The sequence below is a fragment of the Molothrus ater genome, chromosome 6, assembly GCF_012460135.2.
Source record: "Molothrus ater isolate BHLD 08-10-18 breed brown headed cowbird chromosome 6, BPBGC_Mater_1.1, whole genome shotgun sequence".
In the NCBI taxonomy this organism is placed as follows: Eukaryota; Metazoa; Chordata; class Aves; order Passeriformes; family Icteridae; genus Molothrus; species Molothrus ater.
This window is the reverse complement of record NC_050483.2, coordinates 26,518,728-26,542,174: the sequence shown is the minus strand read 5'-3', so window position 1 is coordinate 26,542,174 and position 23,447 is coordinate 26,518,728. Positions and strand designations below refer to the sequence as shown.

The window sequence follows — 23,447 nt, the reverse complement described above, 5'->3', positions numbered from 1 at the left end:
GAAATTGAAAAATCCAGAAAATTTTAAATGGAGTGACTACAACCAATTGCACCAAGATGAAATTGGGCATAGGGAAATAGACCAAAAGTTGTGAAAATTATTCCCTTTGAAATCCCTAAAATCAGGAATGAAAGGGAAACAAAGAGACAGAAGAGAAACAGAAGAATTGAAATTGCAGGGAAAAAAAACCAACCTGACATCCATGGGACATGTGCTGCCTCCTCATAATAGTTAAGTAAGCAGGCTGTCCCTACTTCCTTTTCCTGGTTACTGGTAGATATTAGGTAGTATATTAGAAGTACCTCTTTTTCAAGCTATTTCCAGGTATGCTAGTCTGTCTTGCAGGTCAGGAAGTGTTGCAAGTCAACAAAAGTCTCTACTTCCCCCCATACCTCCTCCCACTTAAGAGTGTTTTGGGAATCTGAGGCTGTGGTACTAGAGAAAATACCATTTAAATTGCCTCACAAATTAAATTGCTTTTGCAGTAGGTTAAATCTCTTCATTTCATCTACTGGACTAGTTGTTTGCTATGTATCTGTTAGCAATACTTAACTAGAAAGTTTTAAGTTATTTTACTTTGTTCCTTTATCATCCTCGAGTATACTGCCATGTATGTCACAGTCTTTCAAAGAAGAGATGGACACAGTTCATAGTCTGCATTTAGGAGATGATTATGCAGGGATCAAAACCAGAGTGTTAAAGACCACAATATTCCTCTCCTCCCAACCACACCTATTCTTTTTTTAACACCGGGATTTCTGTGAAATAAAAATAGATGAGAACTTCCTAGTTGCATAATAGCAACTAGTTCTGCCAAGTTTTTCAAGGACAGGAAATTAGACAAAGACATTTCTAGAGAAAATAGTTTTAAAACACATTCAGTTATAAAAGTATATATTTTTTGTGCACAATATATAGTTTAACAATCAAAAGCAGAAACTGTAAACCTTCATTCTTAATAGCATTTAGACATACAAAGACATACAAGTGTTGATTTCATACCATAGATATGTAAATTAAGCATCTATTCTATAGACAACAGTAAGACATCCAAGAAGCAAACTGTTTTTGACTAATATAAAGGCACCAACTCCCTCACAGATTTGGCTCTTGCTGCATCAGAAAATAGTATTGATACTCAGATAATATTCAAGAGTCTCAGAAATTATTTTGTGTGGTATTCACTGCAATATTACAGTTTTGATATACCAATCACATCATTTTATCAGCCAGCATGCTCATTTATTGGTAGAGATTAGGCAAGTCAAGGACAAGAACAATGGCAAGGGAGAAAACATTCCGATGTTTGGAATGTCCAAATGCTAAAGAGCAGGTTTGCACTGTGTAAGCAGAATAAGGTAACCACTTCAGTCTTCTGTTCCAGGAGACAATCATAATTAAATAACATATACTTTTGCTTTCACAACTAGCAGCAAATATTCATTAAGTTAATCTGAAGTTTTTAAGAAGGAAAAAGAGACATACAAAGTCTCTATGCAGGTGGCTGTTTGAAGTTTATTATGCAATGTTCTTAAAAGTATTTCTTTGCTACTTGCATTTTTAAGCACATTACCTTAATTTACTGAGTGGGTAGCTAGTGAGATTTTGAAATTCAGTAGCATTCCAACAATTACCGGAAGCTAGAGAGGAGCCAACCCACACTACTCACTATCTAGTCCCCTAAAAATGACTTTACCTTATTCACATAAGGCAAACTACCACTGGCCTATTTTTACATGCAGCTGCCCCATCCTTTGGTTGGTTGTTTGGGGCTTTTTTGTTTGGTTGGGTTTTTGTTTGGTGGATTGTTGTGGGTTTTGTGCGTGTGAGTGTTGCTTTTGGTTCTTTTTTCTTTAAACATCAAGTTGTCCTGGGACCTAACTGAAAATATACTGGTAACACTGACTGTTATTGCTACTAAAAAGAAAATAGAACACTTAACAAACACTGTCCTGCATTTTGGTGGATTAGTGTCATCTCTGACTCTGGGATTCAATATTGGTAGCCACAGGGCATTTGTGGACTGTCCTTCAAAAAAGCACCCCAAATGCTATTAAGTTTTAATTATTTGTCCAATCAACTTGGTTTGAAGATTTTTGCCATCCAACACTGAGTATTGCAGGTTAGTCCAAAGCATCATTTTCAACTTTAAAACAGGCATAATATACTGCTGGGTGGAGTGAAAATAACCTAAGTCACTTAGAATTTAATTAAGATTTCAAGAAAATCTTTTTATATTACATTAAAACCAAACCATTTTTCTTAACAGGACAGTGGTTTACCTCACCTGGTCAGAAACTCCTCTATTCTGCAATAGAGTAAGAACATTTTATTTGCAAGAAAGTTGGATATGTAATATTTCCAATTGCCAGTCCCAATGTCTTCAATAATAAACCAGTCAGGAATCTATTTAGAACTAGTTTATTTAGAACTAGCAAACAGTTCATAAATAGCTACTGCTTCCTCCAGACTTGTGACAAAGAACTTTCACAATAAGCTTCTCTGGTTTTGGTAGGTTTCAGAAGCACCCCCAAAGTTACTGCTGAGAGCAAACTCTGCACCAGATCTCAATCATTATTTTGCACTGGAGAAAGGCATAAACTGAACTCCAGTGAAAACTCGCCAAAAGAGAGTAAGATATGGGATGCAAGCAAGCTGCATGCTTTTCTACTCAGTTTCTTCCAGTTCAGATGCCTTATTTAAAGACTTCAAAGTTAGCTTTTAGATGAGAGGTGTAAAATTTTCCATCAAATAAATACCTTAGGGAGACAGTTTTATCTTTTTCTACTTGTGTGCATGGGGCTTAGATCAGATATGTATATACACACAACAAATATTACCAGAACAGTGTAGCATGATTAGTCATGGCCTCCAAACTGATGTCAATTTACAGTAAAGAAATGGCAACCTGTATATCCCTCTGGCTACCATTACCTTAAAGTTCATGTGGTTAGGAAGTGTTTTAAAGCCCTCAACCCACAAGTTGTAAGTAATGGGCCTCTTCAATTCTGTGATCCACAAATTCAACTCCAAACCAATCATGTGGTTTGGATTTTGTAAAACTATTGTTAGATGCTAGAGATACAAATCAGACAACATTCACCTAGTCCCTATTTTAGTGAAGACACTCAACTTATGAGGTATTTCAAACAGTGCAAAGTGCCCTCTCCAACTTTCCACAACTGTGAATTCAGGTTACCCCGCTTGTTCAACTTAAATAAAGGACTGAATTTCTGGTGCAGGGAAAAAAAAAAAAAAAAGAAACTGGGAAGAGGAATCAAACATGCAAGAAGATTCTCAAAGCCCTAACACTTTTAGCCCTGAGCAGTTTAAAGAAAGTGAAGGCAGATGAGTAGAAGGAAGTTGGCTGCTTTCTTGGAGTCAAGGCCATGTTTACATGAAGCAATAAAAGAAAACTAATCCCTACAGAAGGGGTACTGCTTCATTTGTCCCAGCCCCTCTTATTTCAGAATAGAAGTTTCACAGATCCATGAATATGGTGGCTTGCAGCTGGAGAGGCTGTCATTGAACAATGAGAGCAGGCTTTAATTTTCAATTAGCTTCTTGGCTCTGATGTTTGCTTGCTCAATGCGTTCCCTGTTTGTATCGGCCTGAAAGAGAGAAATTCATAGGTCATTTGCAGACTCAATGCAAAACAATTAAAAAATTCAAACTGACATGAACTTCTGAATTGCAAGGTATCATCATTGTGGTAGAGAGAAGGGGAGCAACTTCTGTATGCTGGAGGTAATTTTTTTTTCCCTAGAGAGCATATGGCGTCAATTTTGGTAGAAACAATAAAGAGAAAAAGGTTTTGCTCTTTAGTTTCAAAGACACTTTCAAAACACATCAGCTTTCCTCAGCTGGTAAGGAAGCATGTTAACAAAACAAGGGAATAGAAATTCTCTCCCAGTGTTTAGACATCTTATGAACCTCTACAGAGAAAAAAGGTTGTTCTGAACTAGAAGTAATAGTAAAAACTGGGCCCATGGGCATGAAGTCAGATTTATTTTGTTTAGTGCAAATCCATAGTTTTCATTCACATCCCCTCCAATGTACTAGTGCTGTAACAATATGGTATTTTAAAAACAAGCTTTAGATTTTTTAAAGCATCAAAAGTCAGGTCACAGTATCTAGGTTGAACATGTCTGAAAATACAGTTTTACTGAAAGGTATGATAAGGAGTTTATAGGTAATTCCCCAATTACGCAGTGTGCTGTGGGGAATGTGCAGAAAGTGTAATATGCACAAAATCAGCCTCTGCCCTCACCATGAGTGGAACCCCTAAGAAGCTCAACCTGTGCCAAGTATTAGCACAGGTTGATGTGCCAAGTATTAGCCATTTCACACCTTTGTCTTGAAATGGGCTGGGCAGAGCACACTTGCAGTTCAAGTCCTTCCCTCCCATTCCCTCCTTCCTGCCTTTCGGGTCAAGGGGAGGGGAGGGACAAAAACCTACCATGGAAAAGGGAGACTCTAATCTGTTAACAACACTTTGGAAATACTAATCTAGTTACTAGATCTTCTTCTAAGAAAAATCCAGTAATGTAAGTTTCATTATGGGTTTCTTCAGAGTAGGAGTCCTACATAACACTACCAAAAGTCACCCAGTCAAGCCTATTTCCCAGGTGAATCAGAATTCTTAAAAAAATAGAAGTATCAATTATATTCTGAAGTTAAATTCTGTTTCTTTACATGATACTGTTGTTTGAAGATTTACAGACAACATTTGGTTTGGTTTCCATACTGTTCACTACATTTAAGAAGTTATCAACATAGAAGGATTAATTTAAATATCCTGAGACAAGTTGCCAGTCTCAAAGTCAGGAATTGCACTTTCATTTTTATTCTGGTCTGCAAAGCAATTCTAACTTGTATACACCACATTTTATTTATTAGTAAGATTTGATCAGCAAGATTTATTCAAAATCTTATTCAAAATCACTAAACCAAAGGAGCATCAGGCCAAAAGAGATACTTGAATCTACTAGAAACACTATAACTAAAAACAGTAATTCCCACTAGCAGTTTATTTGACCAGGCAGTTTTCAGTCTGCTTTATAAGAATTTCACACCTCATTTTAAATTCAAAGACATTTTCTAGTGTACTTCCAAGTGTCTGACTTTTTTAACATGGTAATCAGATGTGCAGTTTCAGGGAACAGTTAATGTATCCTCCATATAATCATGTTGATTTGCCTTATCAATACTAAATTACTAGACAAAATTGAACTGTTGACACACATTCAACTGGCATTTTTGTCAGATCAGAGGAATTCCATTCCTCTTTCTTTTAAGTCCACTGCAACATTTCAGTGAGATTTTTAAAATCCCATTTTGTCTTAATACTATAATTTCACAGTAATCAGTGTTTGCTTCTACTTTTTGAAATCTCTAATACACACTATTCATTAAAGGTTTTTCTTCCTTTCTCAACCAGGATGCCTATAAAATAACTTCTACTCATTTCAGAATACAGACATTTCTAAAATAGACTTAGCATTCTCATTAATCTTCCATTTGAAAGAAACCTCCCAAAATATATTTATATATGGTTAATCTGTTTGGAGAAGCTAACACTTAAGTAACAAAATTATATATAAAAAAGGAAGTTACTATAATTAACTTAATGTGCAGACCATTTCTCCACGCACCTACAAACTCCATTATTCCAAAGTCTCCCCAGGTCCAATATTAATTCATCCACAAGAATTAGGGCAATGAATATCTTGTGTTTTACTTTACATTCATTATAGTGACTTTCTAGGAATTTTGAAGAGCTGTTGTTAAAAATATCTATTCCCTATCACAAGAAAAACAATTTCCTGTGAGTAACAATCCCCCGGGTATACCTCCAGTAAGCGTTTGTACTTTTGATCCCATGAAGTTTATTAGTTTTCAGAGTAAGTAGTCATTTGTGCTGTATATTTAGGTTTCCTGGCACTCAAGCATTTGAATTTTAAGCTATATATCCTATATGTATCAAGGTGTATCTCTTGTTCAAATCACTGCAACCTAGAGGATAGCATAACCTTATCACATATTTGCTGCAAATACAGTGAGCACATTCCTAATAACCTCTGAGTTACAATCTCTGAATTGAGAGCAGAGAACACCTTTGACATTTACCTTTATATTTATCCGGTCTATTTGCTTATTCTGGGCATCAATCTCATTGCCCATATCCAAAGCCATGTTTTTCAAATTCCCAAGAATGTTTCCAACTTGAGCAAGATTTTCATCCATTTCATCTTCTCTGGCATCATTGGTTATTCTGTTCAAATAATTAAGACAATGTTTCAAGAATCAAGAACTTGCTTTTGTCTAGCATAGATTTACTCTAGTAGAACTTGACTGTTGCACTATGTATTCAAACCAAGGTATGTTTTTCCCCCCTTTTAAAACTCCCTGTACTCCAAGCAAGCATTCACCAAAAAAAAAAGAGTGCTAAGCTAGCCACTACTACAAAAATAGCCTTAAAAATTAAAATAGTTACCTGAAGTTTAAGACGTGAGTTTCTCTCAAATATACTTTATGGCAGTAATACACCTTGATATTTTTAACAATCCCCTCAATAACTAAGTACTAAGCCTTATAGTTCTCACATCCAGAAACAGTCTGACCATACCACCACTATGTAAAAAAAAAAAGTGTAGGATGAGCACTACAATACTGAAGGTGTAGGTGTCTGCCGTCACCTCTCCAAGACACAAACAATTCCTCCAAACAATACTAAAAGTTTTGATTTGGCAACTTGACCTAAAATGCATCTGTGAAAGAAGCTGACAACTAGTAACAGGATTTGTGCATTTGAGATTGAGGAATATGAGCTAGCAAACCTTGTAATATATCCACTACTTGGTCCTCCAGAAGTCTGAGGCTGCCGCTGATTTATACTTCTTGGTTGCATGGATATCACATGGTCTGCTGAGTTCTCTGTTCCATCTCCCCACGTTGCTCTGTATGCTTTGCTGGCCTCAAAGTTCTTTGTCCTACTCCATAAAAATAAAAAATCTGAACCACTAAATCAGAAACATAGCTTCCTGACTGAAATTCAGTATTAATCTAGAATTTTCGTAAACATTTGTATTGTGCCCAAAAGAGATGAAATTTTGTACAGATAAAACTTTGTCTATATAATACAAGTTCTTGTATCTTGATAGTACAAACACAACTGAGTTACTCTAAGGACAGTGATTACTTTGGTCTTAAGCTTTAATAAAAGAACAGTAATTTGCTTAAAGCAATACTTTAACAGAGGGCAGAAGCTTATGACAGTCACAAGAAAGCTTACCCTGTCATAAAATAGAATTGCACTTATAACTGGAATTAATCTAGAGACAAGATTAGTTACCTTTCAGGAAGAAATGAGGATGAATGCAAAAGCTCACTCAAACAAATACCTATATTATGCAAGAAAACCATTAATTGCTACTATTTTTTTTAATCAAACATTAAAAAATTACTTGGCAACAGAAGAAGTTAATGTTTCTCATGTTAACTTTGATTATGAACTAACAGTAATCATGTTTAAGTAGTTCTTTCATTCTGCAATTCAATTGTACTAACTCCATTAAATCAATAAGCCAACTTGCCATTATACTTTTTCCATGTAAATCACAGGAGAAAAAAAAATAAAGAAAGCACACTGACACACAGCGGTCTCAAGAATCACAGAGCCATAAAAGCATGAGGAGAAGAAAACCTAGCAAAATAAACTTATCTAAATTGAGGTCTGTTCTCATTAATCCTGAAGAATTTATTTTGAGAATATTCTCATGTTCACCTTATTTTGTGGCATTTTCAGGTTTAAGCTAGACAATCCAGACACTGCCATTTTTCTGCTTCTTTAAACACCTGTGAAGGAAATCTGTAGTGTCGCAATACACCTAACTTTGCAATCAGAGGCAATTTCTGGAGATATTGTGCCTTTCAGTAACCCGGACATTACACATTTAAAGAGTTGTGAAATTAGCTGTAATGAACAAATCTTCCCCTTCATTCTAAGGGTATTTATGTATTCAATATGGGAAATTACATCTCATAGGTCAGATCCTACAAAAAGTAATCTAAAATGAACATATTGAGGGGAAAAAATAGAATAATTTTGCCATTAATAGTGGAAATATTGCACCCAACAAAACCCTGAAGAAACGTAAACTAGTCAATTCTAGCTCCTTGTACATACACAGGCCTAAAGATATCTAAGTTTACTGCAACTAGATTGAGCATTGTATTTTAATCTCATTTATACTAAAGCCATAACTAGAAGAGATCTTTGTATGATTTGCTTCTGGTGGAGCAAAGTCTTAGGTGCCAGAGGCAAATGTGAGGACTTCATCAATAAAAAACAAGTGACCTGAAGACTAGTTACACCTGTGAAGTAGACAGCCAGAAAAAAAATTACTGTTCAAAATAAGCACAGTTAAGAAGAAAACTTCTCACCACCTGCTTTTAAGAGCTGTTTTTCAAATTACTATACATTCACATTTCTCAAGTTTCATTTCTGCAAAACTAAGGCAATTTACACAACCTGTCAAACCAGCAATGGCTCAAGCAGTTGCTCACCATTTCCACAGCTAATAATACCCTTTGTAGTAAGGGACATTCTCTATTCATGTCAGTATTACAAAACATCACAATCACAAGGAGAAACACATGCAGACAGACATCATGCACATGCAAGCACAAATGCAATAGAAACATCACTTCAGACAGCTGGTTACATATGCATCTGCACTACTAACACTGACCTTGTCCTAAAATCCACTTTCACCAGTTTAAGTGAATACAGCTTCTTATCCTAGTCTTCATTTTTAGAAAGCAAGCATCAGTGTTAGGAAAGAATGGAGAAGAAAGTAGTACACATCAACAAAAAGGTAAATTGTTAATAGTACATAGATTGTATAACAGTATTTTTTATTTTCACAAAGCTTTTATAAATAATCTAAACCTAGGAGAAATTAAAACAAAAAAAACCCAGTAATTCAGCAAGTGTTCTGATGTAGCTTATATAGCTTTATGCTTTTATGAAAAGTATGAAAAGCTGTGGAGGTAACTGATTGACAAATAACATTGAGAAAAGGGTTGGTGTACCAGTAGATACATGAAAGAGACTCACTCTCTTTTTTCTTTGCTGCCCTCTACTTACCCATTTTTTTCTATACATTACTGTCCAGTTTGGTACACAACTACTTCTGTTCTTGTTATCTGTGTACTTGGAGTGCCACAAGAGTTCAAAAATTCTGAGCTTGTTTAGTGTCAATAAGCTGCTTAGCTTCAGTGAAATAAGACTATTAACTACAGAAAACAAAGACTGAGTGTGTCAAAATGCTCAAAGTCCACCAGCTTGAGCCAACTAATATATAGCAGTAAGCACACCTATCCAGAAGTCAGGACATCTGCATTTTCAAGGGACTAAAGCACTAAGACTTTCAGCTTTAGAAGTCACATTTCTATCTATCCTAAATGACCCTCTAAGTGCTATTCTCTTGGTTAAGCAGACTTAGCTACTCCAAGGAATATTTACCTAAACTTCTGCTACTTCTCCATTGAATGATAATTGATTTTGCTCATGCTAAAGAGCAAAAACCAACAAATGCACACACTATTCACTTCAGTCACTATACTCAATTTATGCCTCCTTCATTTGGATGGGCTATGATCACATCCAATTAACATAAACAGTTTGGTACTTTACTACTTAAAGCTAGGACACCATCAAAAATAATTCTGACATTGCTCAGACTGTTTACTTGTTTAAAAGTACAAATCAAGTGTCATACTAAAGATTAGATTACTCAACTGATTTAGATATGGCAGCCATAACACTGATGTTATAAAAGCAATGTGAAGCAGGTCTGCAAGAATTTATGTAGTCACTAGTGAAAAGATTAAAGCTTTAACACCAGTGTCTGCTCTGTTCTCCTAGTCTCACCCTCCCTAAAGTATGAATAAGTTGTCTTGCTTTTAAATTAGTACAAGAGTATTTTGTGAAAAAATTATTTTTGGAAGCAAATTTCTAAGAGACAGGCACTTACATATAGCTATTTGCAGTTCAATTTGGCCTCATCTGCATGGATATTAATAATCTTCTACTAAATAGAAGCCTTAAATAGATTAGGCCAGAACTGTGCAGGATGCTATATAGCAGCTATATTTACAGTAAAAGGGGCACAATGTTTGGTTAGATACAAGTTAGCTTTAGTTACTCCCATACAATTTTAAAAGGATGCAGCTCTACAAATCAAAACAATCAATTTTGTTAGAGATTCAGCATTTTTTAATTAGCTCTTTAATTAGTTAATATTTCCTGGTACAGTAGCTATTGGGAATATTCCTAGAGCTCTAGGCCCAAGTACCAATATAACTGACCTGTTGCAAGGACAGACACAGAGCCCACAGCATTTGTTGAGCTCTGTCAGTGTCTTCTCAGCTTCTCTCATGTCCTTGTTTATCTGGTCCATGCCTTCTTCTATACGATTTAGTTGTTCTAGAAGAGAAACAAATAACTGGACTAAACATGGACTGGGAGAAGTGGGCAAAATTAACATTTCTTTATAGCAGGAAGAAGTTTCAGTTCTATCTTTATATAAAGACCATTGACATTTTTCTTTCCTGCCTTCTAGGATTTTTTTTTTAATTTTTAAGAAAGATATTCAATGAGAGGTTTTGGTTACTACTTTGCAAATATCTTCCCCATCCTTAGAGCAGCATTTCTATTGCTACTTTTAGAATAAATGCAGCTAGTTACATTCATGCCAGGTGGAAGAAAGCAGCTTCTGTAGCAGAGCTGTATTACATTGTAACTATCATTACCTCTCAACTACTTTAAAACATATTTTAAATACTACAAATACCTAGGAATAACCAACTAGGAAATCTCATTTTTACCTAAATAGTCTTTAATAATAAGCCTTTAGTTTCAACAACAACTCTTCTATGATAGTTCTTTTCTTACACTCATTACATTCTAATATTGATTTTTAGTGTTAGGGAAGAACTTACCTCCTTGCTCATCCAGCATGGTAATAGTTTTGATGCCAACATCCTGGGACTGGAGAAAGAAATTTAGTTGCAGATATAAAATGAGACTGCAGTGCAAAATCAGAAGGTCTGGATAGTAAATTTGATAATTCATCCAAGATTATAATAAAACACTGTACTTAAAATAATTTCTGTAGTAAAGCTATTAGAAGTCTCAAATTACCAGCTATGTTAGTGTAACAGGTAAGGCGCTTATCAGCCTATCTCAATTAGTGGGGCTTTTATGGTATTTTTGTGAGGTTTTTCTTACATTACAAAAGATGATAAAATTTACTGTAATACTCAGATTGAACTGTGACAACATCTAGCTAGAAAAGCAAAGCCAGCTGTGCTTCATTTTGAGAACTAGCATTTGGTTTATTCATCCCTACATCCTTCAAAAGGGCTTACAAGGCCTTTAGTCCTGGGAGCCAGAATGAAAGCAAGCAAAACAAAGCCTGCAAAATAATTTCTAAGAATTTAGCAGTTAGGAATATACTACAGCAGAGTAGTGTAAGAGCTCTTTGCTGGCTCAGTGTCTGGGAGTTGCATGCAAGTTGTACCCATGTTTTACTGTAAACTGGCAGCATAGAATGAATCAGGAAACTATGATACCAAAAGAAATTATGTTGGCTCATGACATTTACTTAACACTTGTGTGTGAAGTATTCATCAGGCTACAGTGATCAAATGCCTTACTGGCAACAGCTGCATCTTCAGCAACCAGAACTGTGCAGAGGAGTAGGATTCCTCATACAACTTCACTTTGATAAACTTTGATAAACCCAAATACAGAATTGTTTCAAATAATGTAAAAGGGTGTTAAGAGTTTCCTTATCAGTTAAAACTGATGAAAAGATTGTAAGAAGATGTATGCAGAATAACTTGTTTGAACCAGGAGCAGTCATACTCTACCACCTCACCCAGCTGACCCCTACTGTCCTCATTAGTGAAACATTTCTAAACTGTTCACAGACAAAGTGAGCTGAAATACAGACGAAAGATGTTATGAAATGCAAATTTTGCAGCAGCCAAAGACATAACTGACCATCAGAAGACTTTTTACAACTAATTTGTAACATTTGGAGATCAGATCCTTTTACTTAAAACAGGTAAAAAGGAAATTGATTCTTCTGTAATCTGATAGAATGTGAAAATCATGTAGGTTATATCATTCTAATGCTACTACTCAATTAAGGCAGCAACTTCTAATGATGAAGTGTGTGTGTCTTGAGAAAGACAAAAAACTGTTTAAAATTACAGTTACCATGGCGCTTTTTATACTTCATAAATCCAGAGAATTCAAAAGCTTTTTCTTACCTCAATGGCCAAGCCAAGAATCCTCCTTGTGCTTTCCAAAGACTAGAAAGTGAATTTTAAAATGAGTGCATTAATTACTTATACACACATCAGTATCTGAAAGTCTTCTCTGTCAGTTCATTGTAGTAAGGCAATAGTACACACCTTGTACACCAACAGTTCATCACCTTGTCTATATTTAATACATGCTACAACATATTGGCAGCACATTAGTCTTTCTTTGTTTTTAGTCCTTGCTATTATTTTTCTTATCACATTGGAAAGTCTTAAAAAAGATAACATATTCAAATGAATTTTAGTTAAATAAGAAAGCCATGAAGTATCAATACAATTAACAATGCTGTAGGTAACCAAATTCTATCATATCTGTAATCACAACTGGTTGATCAGCACTCAGTTAAGTAAGTAAGTAAGTAAGGCTTCAAAATTCAGCAGTTAAAACTCATTCTTATTTTTAGGAGTAGTCTTCACTCCAGTATTCACCAACTAAAGTGAAAACTTAAAACATTCAGCTATAACCTTGCAGAATCATTATCCTGGTCTGTATTTGTTTTTAAAAGATATTCTGATCTTGTTAGGCAAATACTGTAATCCCAGATGTTTTCCTATAATATTTACCTCATCAGTGACCTGGTTGGCCCTCAGCTGAATTTCTTCAGGTGATAGCTCATCCATGATGAGGAAATACTACTTGTAAGGAATCACGTTAAAGAGAACCTTCCCCCTGTAATAACAGATACCAAGTAAGCATTAGAATTATCATTTCATCAGTATTTTGAGTTGAAAGTAGAAGATAGTTCAAAGAATGAGAGCCTATACATTTCATTATGCATAGTAAAACATCTCATTAGGACTAGAAGACACTAAAATAATTAATCAGCTGATATGACCTAACTGAGGAGCTAAAAGAAATACAGGAACAATCAGTATATGAAGAACGGTTTTTTTTGGCTTCCTAAACATTTTTGAAAAAATTCTATAGTTAGTAAGGTAAAAACCAGGAAATAAGGTCTTAATGCTTAATTCTCCATGCTGGAAAAACACATTAGTTTGCCCAGTAATCTAGAAATAAATTTATTAAGACATTTAAGTTATTAGTATAAACTTTAAGTGTTCTTTCCATTTCCATTGAAGAATTTAAATATCAGAAAAAGGAGAAACATTTTCACAGACGAAACACCACCTAAAATGATCCCAAGTAAGACTCTAGAAATGGTTGTTGTTATTGTATGGTGAATTCCTCAAATGCAAAAGGATCCACAAAGGTTTTAACTGGCATGTCTGAAACTGTGGCAAAGGTTTTCTAATCTACCTTTCTCATAATAAGCACAGGGTAATAACTGAGTCCCAAGACACCATGATCTACCTTTTGCTAAAAACAGAAGATATATATTTTGCCTAAAATACAAGATAAATTAGCAATCCCATCAATAAGTGTATTCCTATCTGAGACAGGTTTTTCAGAGTTAAGAATCTGCATTTTTGTTGGAGGAATGGTAATAAAGCCATCACTCCTAGCAATGGGAAAACAGAGCTCACAAGCTATACAAGAATTTAATGAGATAGCACATAAGCTGAGAAATAAGAGGATATTTCTCCCCCCAAATTTTCCCCCTTAATTTTAAATTACTCCTTGATCTTTCACATGAGTAGCTTGCAATTAAGTTCATGGTACTCATGGATATAATTCCAAACATCCTGCTTGACTTGACTAATTTTCCCCTACAAGATCAGTATTTTAGAATATCTAACAAAAGTAATTGCTCCTAGGAAGTTAAATTTATGCAGATTTGCCCAGCTGTTACCCCACAGCTCTTCACAAGGAGTGTGCATTACTCTGATGGTGAACTGAAATCAAGACCCCTAAATCCTTTACAGCTGAAGTACTTAAAGATTTAAAGAACATTTCAGCAGGTTTGGTCTTCAGCACCTAGCATAGCCTGAGACAATAGCTCTAGGAGATTTCTGTAAAGTAGATGTCAGTGCATGTTAGTGTTTGCTATCATTAAATAAAAAAAACCAAAACAAGATATTCTCATACAAGGCCTCTAACTCTGTTTTCAGTAGTCCAGTTTCAGTGTATAATCAGTAAATTATCTTTTCATTCACAGGCTTAAGTTCCTTTTATAAGGTTTATCTGAGGCAGTCCCAGCTTTGAATTTGAGAACACTCTTCAAGCTGATTTGCACACCTAAGGACCAGTAAACCTGAGACAGGGAGGAAAGTACCTATTTTCACTGAATAAGATTAAGCAACATCTCTGGGCAACCTGTTCCAGTGCTCAGTCATCTGCACCATGAAAAAGCTTTTCCGCATATTCAGGTGGAACTTCCTGTGCATCAGTTTCTGCTCTTTGCCTCTTCTCCTGTTGTTGGGCACCACTGAGAAGAGCCTGGCTCCATTCTCTGACACCCTCCCTTGAGACACTGATAGACCTTGATGAGGTCCCCTCTCCACTGTTTCTTCCCAAGGCTGAGCAGGCCCAGCTTCCTCAGCCTTTCCTGGTAAGAGAGGTGCTCCAGTCTCTTAATTATCTTCCTAGCCCTTTGCTGGACCCACTCCAGGAGCTCCATGTCTCTCTTGTACTGAGGAGCCCAGAACTGAACACAGCACTCCAGATATGCCCTCACCAGGGCTGAGCAGAGGGGCAGGATCACCTCCCTGGACCTGCTGGCAGTGCTCTTCCTGATGAACTCCAGGTTCCCACTGGCCTTCTTGGCCACAAGGGCACTGCTGGCTCAGTCGTTGTCCACCTGAACCCCCAGGTTCCTGGCAGAGCTGCTCTCCAGCAGGTCAGCCCCAGCCTGTGCTGGTGCCTGGGGTTATTCTTCCCAGGTGCAGGACCCTGCACTTGCCTTTGTTGGATTTCTGACAGTTCTTCCCTGCCCATCTCTCCAGCCTGTCGAGGTCCTTCTCAAGGGCTGCACAGCCCTCTGGGGTATCAGCCACTCCTCCCAGCTTTGTGTCATCAGCAAACCAGTTCTAACAGCTGACAGACAGGCTTTGTGTTCCCCTAGCTTGCTCACATCTTTATGAGTAGCTCCAGTGACAGCCAGCAAGAAGTTCTATAGAAATGCACAGCATTCCACTCACTTTTGCCCAAAATTAATAGCATTTTGTCTTGACACTGTTTATAAATTGACCTAACAATCAAGAAATCCAGCTTCAAGATGTGGAGGAAAAACCGTTCCAACACAGCAGACACAGAGGGAAAAAAAAGTTACTTCCAGGATTTTTCAAAGCTGAGTTATGCAAGTGCTTATCTTCTGATGCTCATATTTGGACACCTGTAGTGCTTTGCCTCTTGTGACATGAAACCATAATTTAAAGCTCATATAATTGTGAGGGTATTACCTGTGTGAGTAAGCTAAGTAAAACCATTCAGAACACTTGGTTAAGAGAAATGTTCTGACAACCTTTATCATAGATAAAGGGTTCAGCTATTTGCTGAGCTTTTCTGATAATTTCTTGAGGTCTTATGTCACTGAAAAGTGACAGAACATTTCTTTCTTTCAACTTCCCAGCAAGCTTATCTGCTTCACTTTTCAGACGTTACCATTAGATTATATAAAACAAGACATATTAAGATTTCCTTATTAAGACAGGCATAAGAAAGCATGCTCTTTGAATTAGTATTATTATAATGTCTGTTTAAAGTTGAATATCCAAGCCAAATGCATTAGACTCCAAAAACCCATAGTTTTATTCCTGTTAGTTTGCAGCATTGCTTTTGTAAGCACAGACACAATCTACATGGTAGCTCTGCAGTGGCAATTAGTGCCATAAGGCAGAACAGAAAAACACATTCTCTAGGGCAATAAAAACTTCTCACCACATGGCAGTTTAAAAACATTAAAAAAAGCACAAAACACTAATTTAAAACAAACAAAACATTTCCAAAATAGCCTGTTTCCAAAGACGTGAATACAGACTCAATAGCTACAGGCCTAATGGAAATAGCTGAACAAAGCAGGTGCCCTTCATGCAAGATACCTCAAAAGAAATTTTAACAGCCAAGATGAGGCCATTTGTATTGAAGTAACTCAGCTGTTCCAACAGAACACAATATACATACATACAGAAAGGATACTCGTTTACCCATCTTTCTGCCTAGGAATCAGAAAACATCCTTGGAGGTATCTTACTCCAATGTTAATGGTATACGGCAAAATTTATAAGGCATTAAGATTACTCAATAAAGACAAAATATACAGAGAGAAAAAAACTTGATATGGTTATTATCATTTGTTATGAAAATATTTGCTAAGGCAAGCATTTATTTTAACATTGATACTCAATGTCTATTTTCTTCACCTTCCCTCCCCTACCATTTACAAAATCCTAGCCACAAAATAACCAAAGTAAAAAAAAAGAGAACAGCCTACAAAGATATTTCATAATTATATCAATATTCTGCTATTTTTAATTTTCTTTCTAGATGGGCAAACTTTAAACAAGAATCTAAAGTACCTTAAGACAAAGCAGTACTCCTTTAAGGAAGGATGTGATGTCAGCTTTGTTTACTTTCTTTTATCAGTTTTCTGCAGTATTTGCTCAGTTAAACACATTTCAGTACAACTCCCCTTCTGCCCCCTTCATAGGAAGGCCTGGTACTTGCAGAGTATGCAAAACTAAACTTGCTACAAAAATGTACTTTCTTGAGGTAACTGGGCTCATTAAACCTTCCTACTAGGAAACAAATTACAACACATTCATTACCTTAACTATCACTGCCCTACAAAAAGGAAGATTCATTGAGAAACCAGAGCAGCAAGGAAATAAACACACGGCCATCAAATTTTTACTGCTATGCTTTATTTGGGAGATTGTACAAACTAGAAAGAGTTCTTTGAAATTCCAATTCCAACCTAAAGCTTTAGATCTCTTCACAAGACTACTCATGTTGGGCTAAGCCATCCTGTAAGTTCACCACTATAATACATAACATAACTACGACATTGCTGCCCAAGCCAATTAAGGATGGATTAAGCTTAAGTTACTTCTATCTCCTGGACAAGAGGAAACAAACTTATGTCTGCACAGCCTTTTTTCCATTTACTATCCATTTAGTCATGGCTCCAAAAACCCTGAAAAACTTTCAATTCACTCTCCTATGTGAAATTCTTAGGCTGGAGAGGACTGAAAGACAAAGCAAAGGTTATTGCAAAATAATGAGGGACACAAGAAGCACTTTTGGGGTGATTTTATCACGGTCCATTCAAAGCATCACTGGCTTAGAGATCTTAATTTTGTTAATCAACACTCACAGAGCAGTGGAAGCATTTTAGTGGGTTCTCTGTCTAACTTGGAAGGTGGAAGGTGACAGACTGATGTGAGCTATGGCTTGGTCTCTATTAGCAGGAGGGTGATCCTGGGAGACTACAGTGCAAATTTTTCCTTGGGAAAAGCACTGCTCACACTGCCACATTTGCGGTGGATCAGTCCCAAGCAATGAGTTCTGTCCCCAGCTACTGAACTGGGAGCTAACATCTGCCAAGGCAGAACTTTCATAGTGTGAGAGGAGCAAATTCAGTGTTAGGAACCCCCCTGGTGACCTGTCTGACCACGTCCCCAGGTTTAAGTACCTGCTTGTGATCAGAAAGCTACGGAAGTATCACTTCATCCAACAGTAGTTCACTGGCTGCTTTCCTGACAATAGGCACATTAAAAACTTTGGGGGGGGGAAGGTAATAAAGCATTTGAATGGAAAGACCCTCAAGACTTAAAGCATTGCTGTATGCAGCCAGCAACAACATAATCACATCTGCCACCCACCTTCCCAGAGCACGCTGTAAAAAATTAACATAAAATCTTTTTGTTGTCTCCCTCATGGGCCTAAAATACCCCACTGCACTACTAAGGGTTTTCCTTGCAAGTATTTTCATTTTCATTCAGAATTACTTGCCAACTGGAAGCCAGTTATTTATACCAACACACTCAGCTTCCAATGCAGACAAGTTTCAGAAGCCATTACAACAGTGACTTTGCACAGCATTTTTAAGGTTTTTTTTTCAATACCAATAATCTTCTGGGATTTATAAGACACTTCCATAGCAATGAAAGCTATAGTAGGCAAGTTACATTATTTAAATATGCTCTTCTTCAGCACTTAGCTGAGAAGTAATTCTAATGCTTATTGTCATTGTCTCTAGGAAAAAAGAAAACTTAATTCCTTGCTTTATGACCACCACAACACATTAAGGCTGTGCTGTCCAAAATACTCAAAAACCTTAATGATCTTTATGAATTTAAATTAATTGCAGGGTGCCACAATGCTGATAAAGTGCTTGTTCAACTCCAATTACACTGTCCACATCTGGACAGGGAGAGACTGACAAAAGCAACAAGTTTCCTAAAGCCAGACAGCTCTACTTGCACCAGATCAATATTGTTTGATTGCTGGCACTTTCACAAACCCACCCCGAATAAGATTATTGTTCTGCATCTCTGGCTGACAAGAAGCAGTTTTGTACCTCTGATAGGCTGAATTCCTTTCAGAATTTTGAATGCAATTCAGAAATGGATATATCCATTACATTTGCTACATATCATAAACTACTTCCTTATTCAGCGTCTGAAGGTCCTCTATTTGCACATACCCCTTTTCCTGTGAAGTTATGCTTTTAATCAATATCCCAAACTTCCCTTCCTCTTTCACTGATAATTTGTAAACTGGGGGGGACAAGGAAATAGCCTATCCGGTGCATCTACAAGCATAATTGAGAAATACAGCTTATGCCTTCTTACCACAAAGATAGGAACTAGCTGCTGATACAACCCAGCTGCTGCAGCAACTGACTGGAAGCCAGTATCTCATGAGCTGTATTTTTAGCTGTCAGTGAACAAGTACAGCCTCAGGTGATTGCAGATGCTCTCAGTTCCTTCTCTTGTAAAGGGAGCTGTTGCCTTCCCCAAAAGATGGAAAAATTAATGAAACAATATTCTTAGATATGTGAATGTTAAGTATGAATTTCCTGTGCATGCTTACAAAGATCAAAATTAGACAGCTTTGCGTTTAGTGATGGAGGTTTTTCTGTTCTCTCAAATTCTTGATATCACTAATACGGAAAAGCTGGGTTTTTAAAACCCTTCCTTAACACAAACAGCTATCCTACTTGCTAGTTAGCTGAAATTCAGCCCAGCTAATACAGGGTGGCACAAGGCATCAGCACCAGAATGTACTCCACCAGAAATTATTATGTCTACAAGATAAATGAATAAAGCATCTGTGGCCCTGGAGGAAGAGGCCAGGGCCCAGGACCAAGACACTACTCTGCATGCTTCCTGCTTTCCCTTATCAGCTTCCTGAACACACTGCACAGAGGCGATAGCACAAAGAATAGGCGCTACCAATGCCACCTCCTCTGTGCACTGTGTTCAGTTCTACTCTCACCTCAACAACTCATTTTTGCCCCTGAAAAAGCCTCATGAAACCTCCTCCAAATCACATACTGGCCAATACAAATTCACAGTTCAACTTTGATCCATTTACTGAGCTACAGACTCCATTTGTCCTCCACAAACTATGCTATATAACTGTGCCCCTACTTCAAAAACTGCAGAGCAGAGGAGGTCAGGCTAGACTGGCTACTAGACTGCCAGTAAGCAATAAAGTGCTCAAATGGATCAATCAAGCAAGCAGTTGATATTACAAGTGGATCTGCCTTTGGCCCTAAACACCTTCCTACATAACTGTTCCCTCTACAGCACAGAATCACCTTTGTTTATGAAGGGGAAGTAAAATAACACTCTTAGTTCTAAAGACTGAGCATCTAGTACCCTTTTTCAGAGAACAAAACAAAAAGTTAGGCAAATAGTTAGAGAGGTTGCATAAAGAAATTTCCCAAGTTCCCTTAGATCGTTTACTTAGAGTGTCAAGTCATGTGCTGACTTACCATTAAGTGAAACAGAAAGAGAAAACAGTGAAAAAAGCGAAAAATAAAGCTGACTCATTAGTAGCTTCCCAGAAGCACCAAGGGCATCGAGAGGTACAAGTGAAAGAAGCACAGGAAGCACTTCGATTCTTATTGTTTACTACATTAACACTACAGCATTTTACAGATTAGTCTAAAGGCAGCAAAACACAATACATAAGCTCAATAAGAAGCAACAAGAGGTGGGTTTTCTTCTGGGCCCTACTAACAGCGCAATTCACGGGCTCCCACCAAGCAAATAAAAACCACCTGGACATAGCATTGCCATCCCCACTAGGGGCGAGCCCACGAGGCCTCCTCGCACACGGGGGCGGGCGCAGCCCACAGCTGAGGAGGGGGCTCGGAGGACCTGAGCCCGGCGCCCCGGCCACCCCATTGCCCTGCGCAGCCGATACAGGACGGCAACCGCAGCGGGCCAGGCCCGCCTAGCCCCACTGAGGCCTCCGGCAGCCACAGCCCGCCCCGCACAGGGCGCTACGCGGCACGGAGGAGGACGCGGACCGGATCACACAGCCTGCCGCCTTACCCGGGGCGCTGCGAGCTGCCAAAGCCCAGCCCGTCACACACCTACCGGCACCGCCACAGCCACCGCCGCTCCCTTACGCCGGGCCGGGCCGGGCCGTCCCTTTAGGCTCCCATGTCCCGCCCGTCCCCGCTGCCGAGCGCCGGCCCGCGCGCGTCACCACCGCCCCCGGAAGCGGGGCCGGGCCCGCCCCCCTCCTCCGCCACTCCCAAGGTGGCGGCGGGAAGGAACCGCCCCCGGCGCCCTCGCACCGGCCGGAACACCGGCCTGTGTACACCCGGCAGGGCGCCGTGCGAGGGGTGCTGCGCCTCCTTCCCTCCTCCTTGAAGTGTGGGGTGTGGGGGTCTCAGTGGCGGGTGTGCATGTGGTCGCCCGCGGCCCCGCCGTGCTTACCGGAGCTGTGGCAGCAAACAACGCAGTACAGAAGTGGCCCTATTTGTATCGGTGGGGTTTTTCTCCAGTTTACTCTCTACTAGGACGAGTGTCAGCGTCCTTCTGCCACCAGCGGAGAGGAGGGCAGAAAGGGAAAGCTGCTCCTCGTTATCACCGACCTTATCCTTTGCAGCTGAACCGTAAAGCCTTTCCTGAGGTATATTCCTTCTCGGGTGTGGATAAATTCGTCCCTAAGGCTGCTGTCGGGCTGTAAACACTGAAAGCACAGCCGGTAGCTTTCACAGCATGACGTCCTGCATCTAAAGCCCCTCTTCCAGTGGAACTGCGATCTCAGAGCTGGGTCTTGGTTTCCGTCGCCTCTCTCAGCATCTTGGGATGCTCCAAGTCCCTGTGGACGTTGGCCTCGTGAAAGGTCCCGGTGCAGTAAGGCTTATTGCACACTGCACAACCCGCGCCCTTCTCCTCCTGCCTTAAAAATCGCCCCTGGAGCAATTTCCCAGGCACGGCCACCCTGGCAGGCGTGATGTCCACGGCACCTCGCTGCTGAGGTACCCGCCGTCTGCAGCGTCTGATTTGTAGAGCGGTAACACGTAGCACTATGCGTGTTTAAAGCGCTGTGTTTACACATAACAACAATAACCTCCATTATCATTATCAGTTGGTAAATGCCCCCAGCTGGCCGGTGCTGGTGCCCTCGCCATGAAGTTCGTTCTCCTGTCGGCTGTCCACGATTGTCACGCTGCCGCCAGGACTGCATTTCCCGGCAGGCCCCGCGGGCACGCAGGCGTGCCGTCCAGCGTGCAGCGCGGCCGCCCTCCCGCCGGCCCATTGGTGGGCTGCGCTGTGCCCCCGCCAAACCGCGCGCGCTCTTGCGGGGTGGGCCCGGTGCGGGTGTCGTGCGGGCGGCCGGACCCGGGGCGGTGCTGGCCGGGCCTCCTCGGTCTCACAGGGGAATGGGCTGCCGGGCCGCTGGCCTGGGCAGGGGTGCGATCCGTGAGTACCGGGGCTCTACGGAGCAGAGGGCTTGGGGAGAGCAGTGGCGGCCGGGGGCGATGGGGGCTGCTCCGGCTCTGGCGGAGTGGGCGGCCTGTGGAGGGCAGCAGGGCGAGCCTGGCCGAGGCGGGCTGCGGCTGCGGGCAGCTCGCCTTGGGGCGGGCATGTGCTTTGCTTTGCCTTGTGAGCATCCCCGATTGCTGTAGGGATCCCTGGACTTAGATGCCCTGCTGTAGAACAGCTTAGGGTGGAGGACTCTCTCTTCCAGGTGTGCGCCTGCCCTGCTGCCTCTTCGTGCTTGCCAGGAGTGTTTCCGGGGATGAAGTGTAACTGAGTGCAGAGTTGCTTAGTTGCCTTCCTCATAAGTCAATATCTAAAAATGTGTTGAGTGAAAGCATGCATGAGTTTAGTGATAAATATCTGCTAACTTAAAAGGAGTGGGACTGACAGCGTGAAACAAGTCATAATAGTATGATGAAATATGAGGTGCTTGAAAGTAATCATTCATCATTGCACACAGGGTACTTGAAATCCAAACCTTTATTAAGAACTGCTCGGGGGTGCATATGAATGTCAGTTCGTAGAAGTTTATGAAACATTGGATACAAGTAGCATTGATGAAGCATTAAAGTTCATGCTTCAGTATACTTTGTAGATGGAGGTTTGGTAACAATCTTCTCATGCAAGTATAAACCTTCTCACATTCCCTTCTGCGCCTGAGTAAGTGCAGCTTTAAAGAACAGATAGGTTCTGAGGTGGTGTGTCCTGAGAGAGAAGATCATTGAGAATTTGTGGACTTTGTTTTCAACATGAGTTTCCAGGCTTGCATGTCCTATATCTCTGTTGCGTATTGCTGTGCTTCAGTTATTTGCTACTTCTTTCAGTTAAACCTCAATTACTGTATTTAGCAAATTGGCTGTTTTGCTGAACTGACAGATCCTGGCCTAAAAAAAACCCCAAACACTTAAGCCTTGCAAAAATTTGATGAACAGCTTTCAGCTTTGCAGAAGTTTATAAGCTTATTCCCATTAGTACTGCAGTGTTTGGGATTACAACTGCAGGTTCTAAGGACCAATGCAATATATCTCCATAACTTTTTACATTGGAAAATAGATTTCTATTCTGAAGTCTCTCCTATTAAAAGCAACTGAATTATGATTTGTTTTTTTTTTTTTTTAAGTCCTTGCTTGACTTCAGCTGAACTGGCAGTAAAAGGCAGCTGCACTTGCACTACTTTGTGTGTTCCATTAATGACTGAT

At 39.4% G+C, this 23,447-nt stretch overlaps 2 protein-coding genes across 6 annotated transcripts in view; one reads left to right on the top strand and one right to left on the bottom strand.

Moving 5' to 3' along the window:
• Positions 1 to 877: 877 nt before the first annotated feature.
• On the bottom strand, positions 878 to 21,460 carry SNAP23 (synaptosome associated protein 23). Of its 4 annotated transcripts, none has more exons than XM_036383521.2 (8): positions 21,196 to 21,460; positions 12,964 to 13,069; positions 12,346 to 12,387; positions 11,008 to 11,056; positions 10,375 to 10,492; positions 6,840 to 6,992; positions 6,130 to 6,274; positions 878 to 3,611 (listed from the first exon to the last, which is right to left on the bottom strand). In XM_036383521.2, exons 2-8 carry the CDS (start codon positions 13,018 to 13,020, stop codon positions 3,546 to 3,548), a joined length of 630 nt encoding a protein of 209 aa, XP_036239414.1. In that variant the 5' UTR covers positions 13,021 to 13,069; positions 21,196 to 21,460; the 3' UTR covers positions 878 to 3,545. The 4 variants fall into 4 exon arrangements, with proteins under 4 accessions (XP_036239414.1, XP_036239411.1, XP_036239413.1 ...); XM_036383518.2 differs by lacking the exon at positions 21,196 to 21,460 and adding an exon at positions 20,851 to 20,938; XM_036383520.2 differs by lacking the exon at positions 21,196 to 21,460 and adding an exon at positions 20,806 to 20,929.
• Positions 21,461 to 22,088: 628 nt separating this feature from the next.
• The window catches only part of ZNF106 (zinc finger protein 106), a 40,481-nt gene continuing 39,122 nt past the window's right edge, over positions 22,089 to 23,447 (top strand). For both annotated transcript variants that reach the window (XM_036384980.2, XM_036384981.1), the window contains exon 1: positions 22,089 to 22,188. The gene's annotated coding sequence lies outside the window, so the exon portion shown is untranslated. The remainder of the gene's footprint in view (positions 22,189 to 23,447) is intronic.

Excerpts from the sequence above, each read along its gene's own strand:
- SNAP23 (XM_036383521.2), bottom strand. The coding sequence starts at position 13,020 with ATGGATGAGCTATCACCTGAAGAAATTCAGCTGAGGGCCAACCAGGTC. Across the intron at positions 11,057-12,345 it reads TTCTTGGCTTGGCCATTGAG|TCCCAGGATGTTGGCATCAA; the intron begins GTAAGAAAAAGC and ends TTCTTTCTCCAG. Across the intron at positions 3,612-6,129 it reads TAGACCGGATAAATATAAAG|GCCGATACAAACAGGGAACG; the intron begins GTAAATGTCAAA and ends TCTCTCTTTCAG.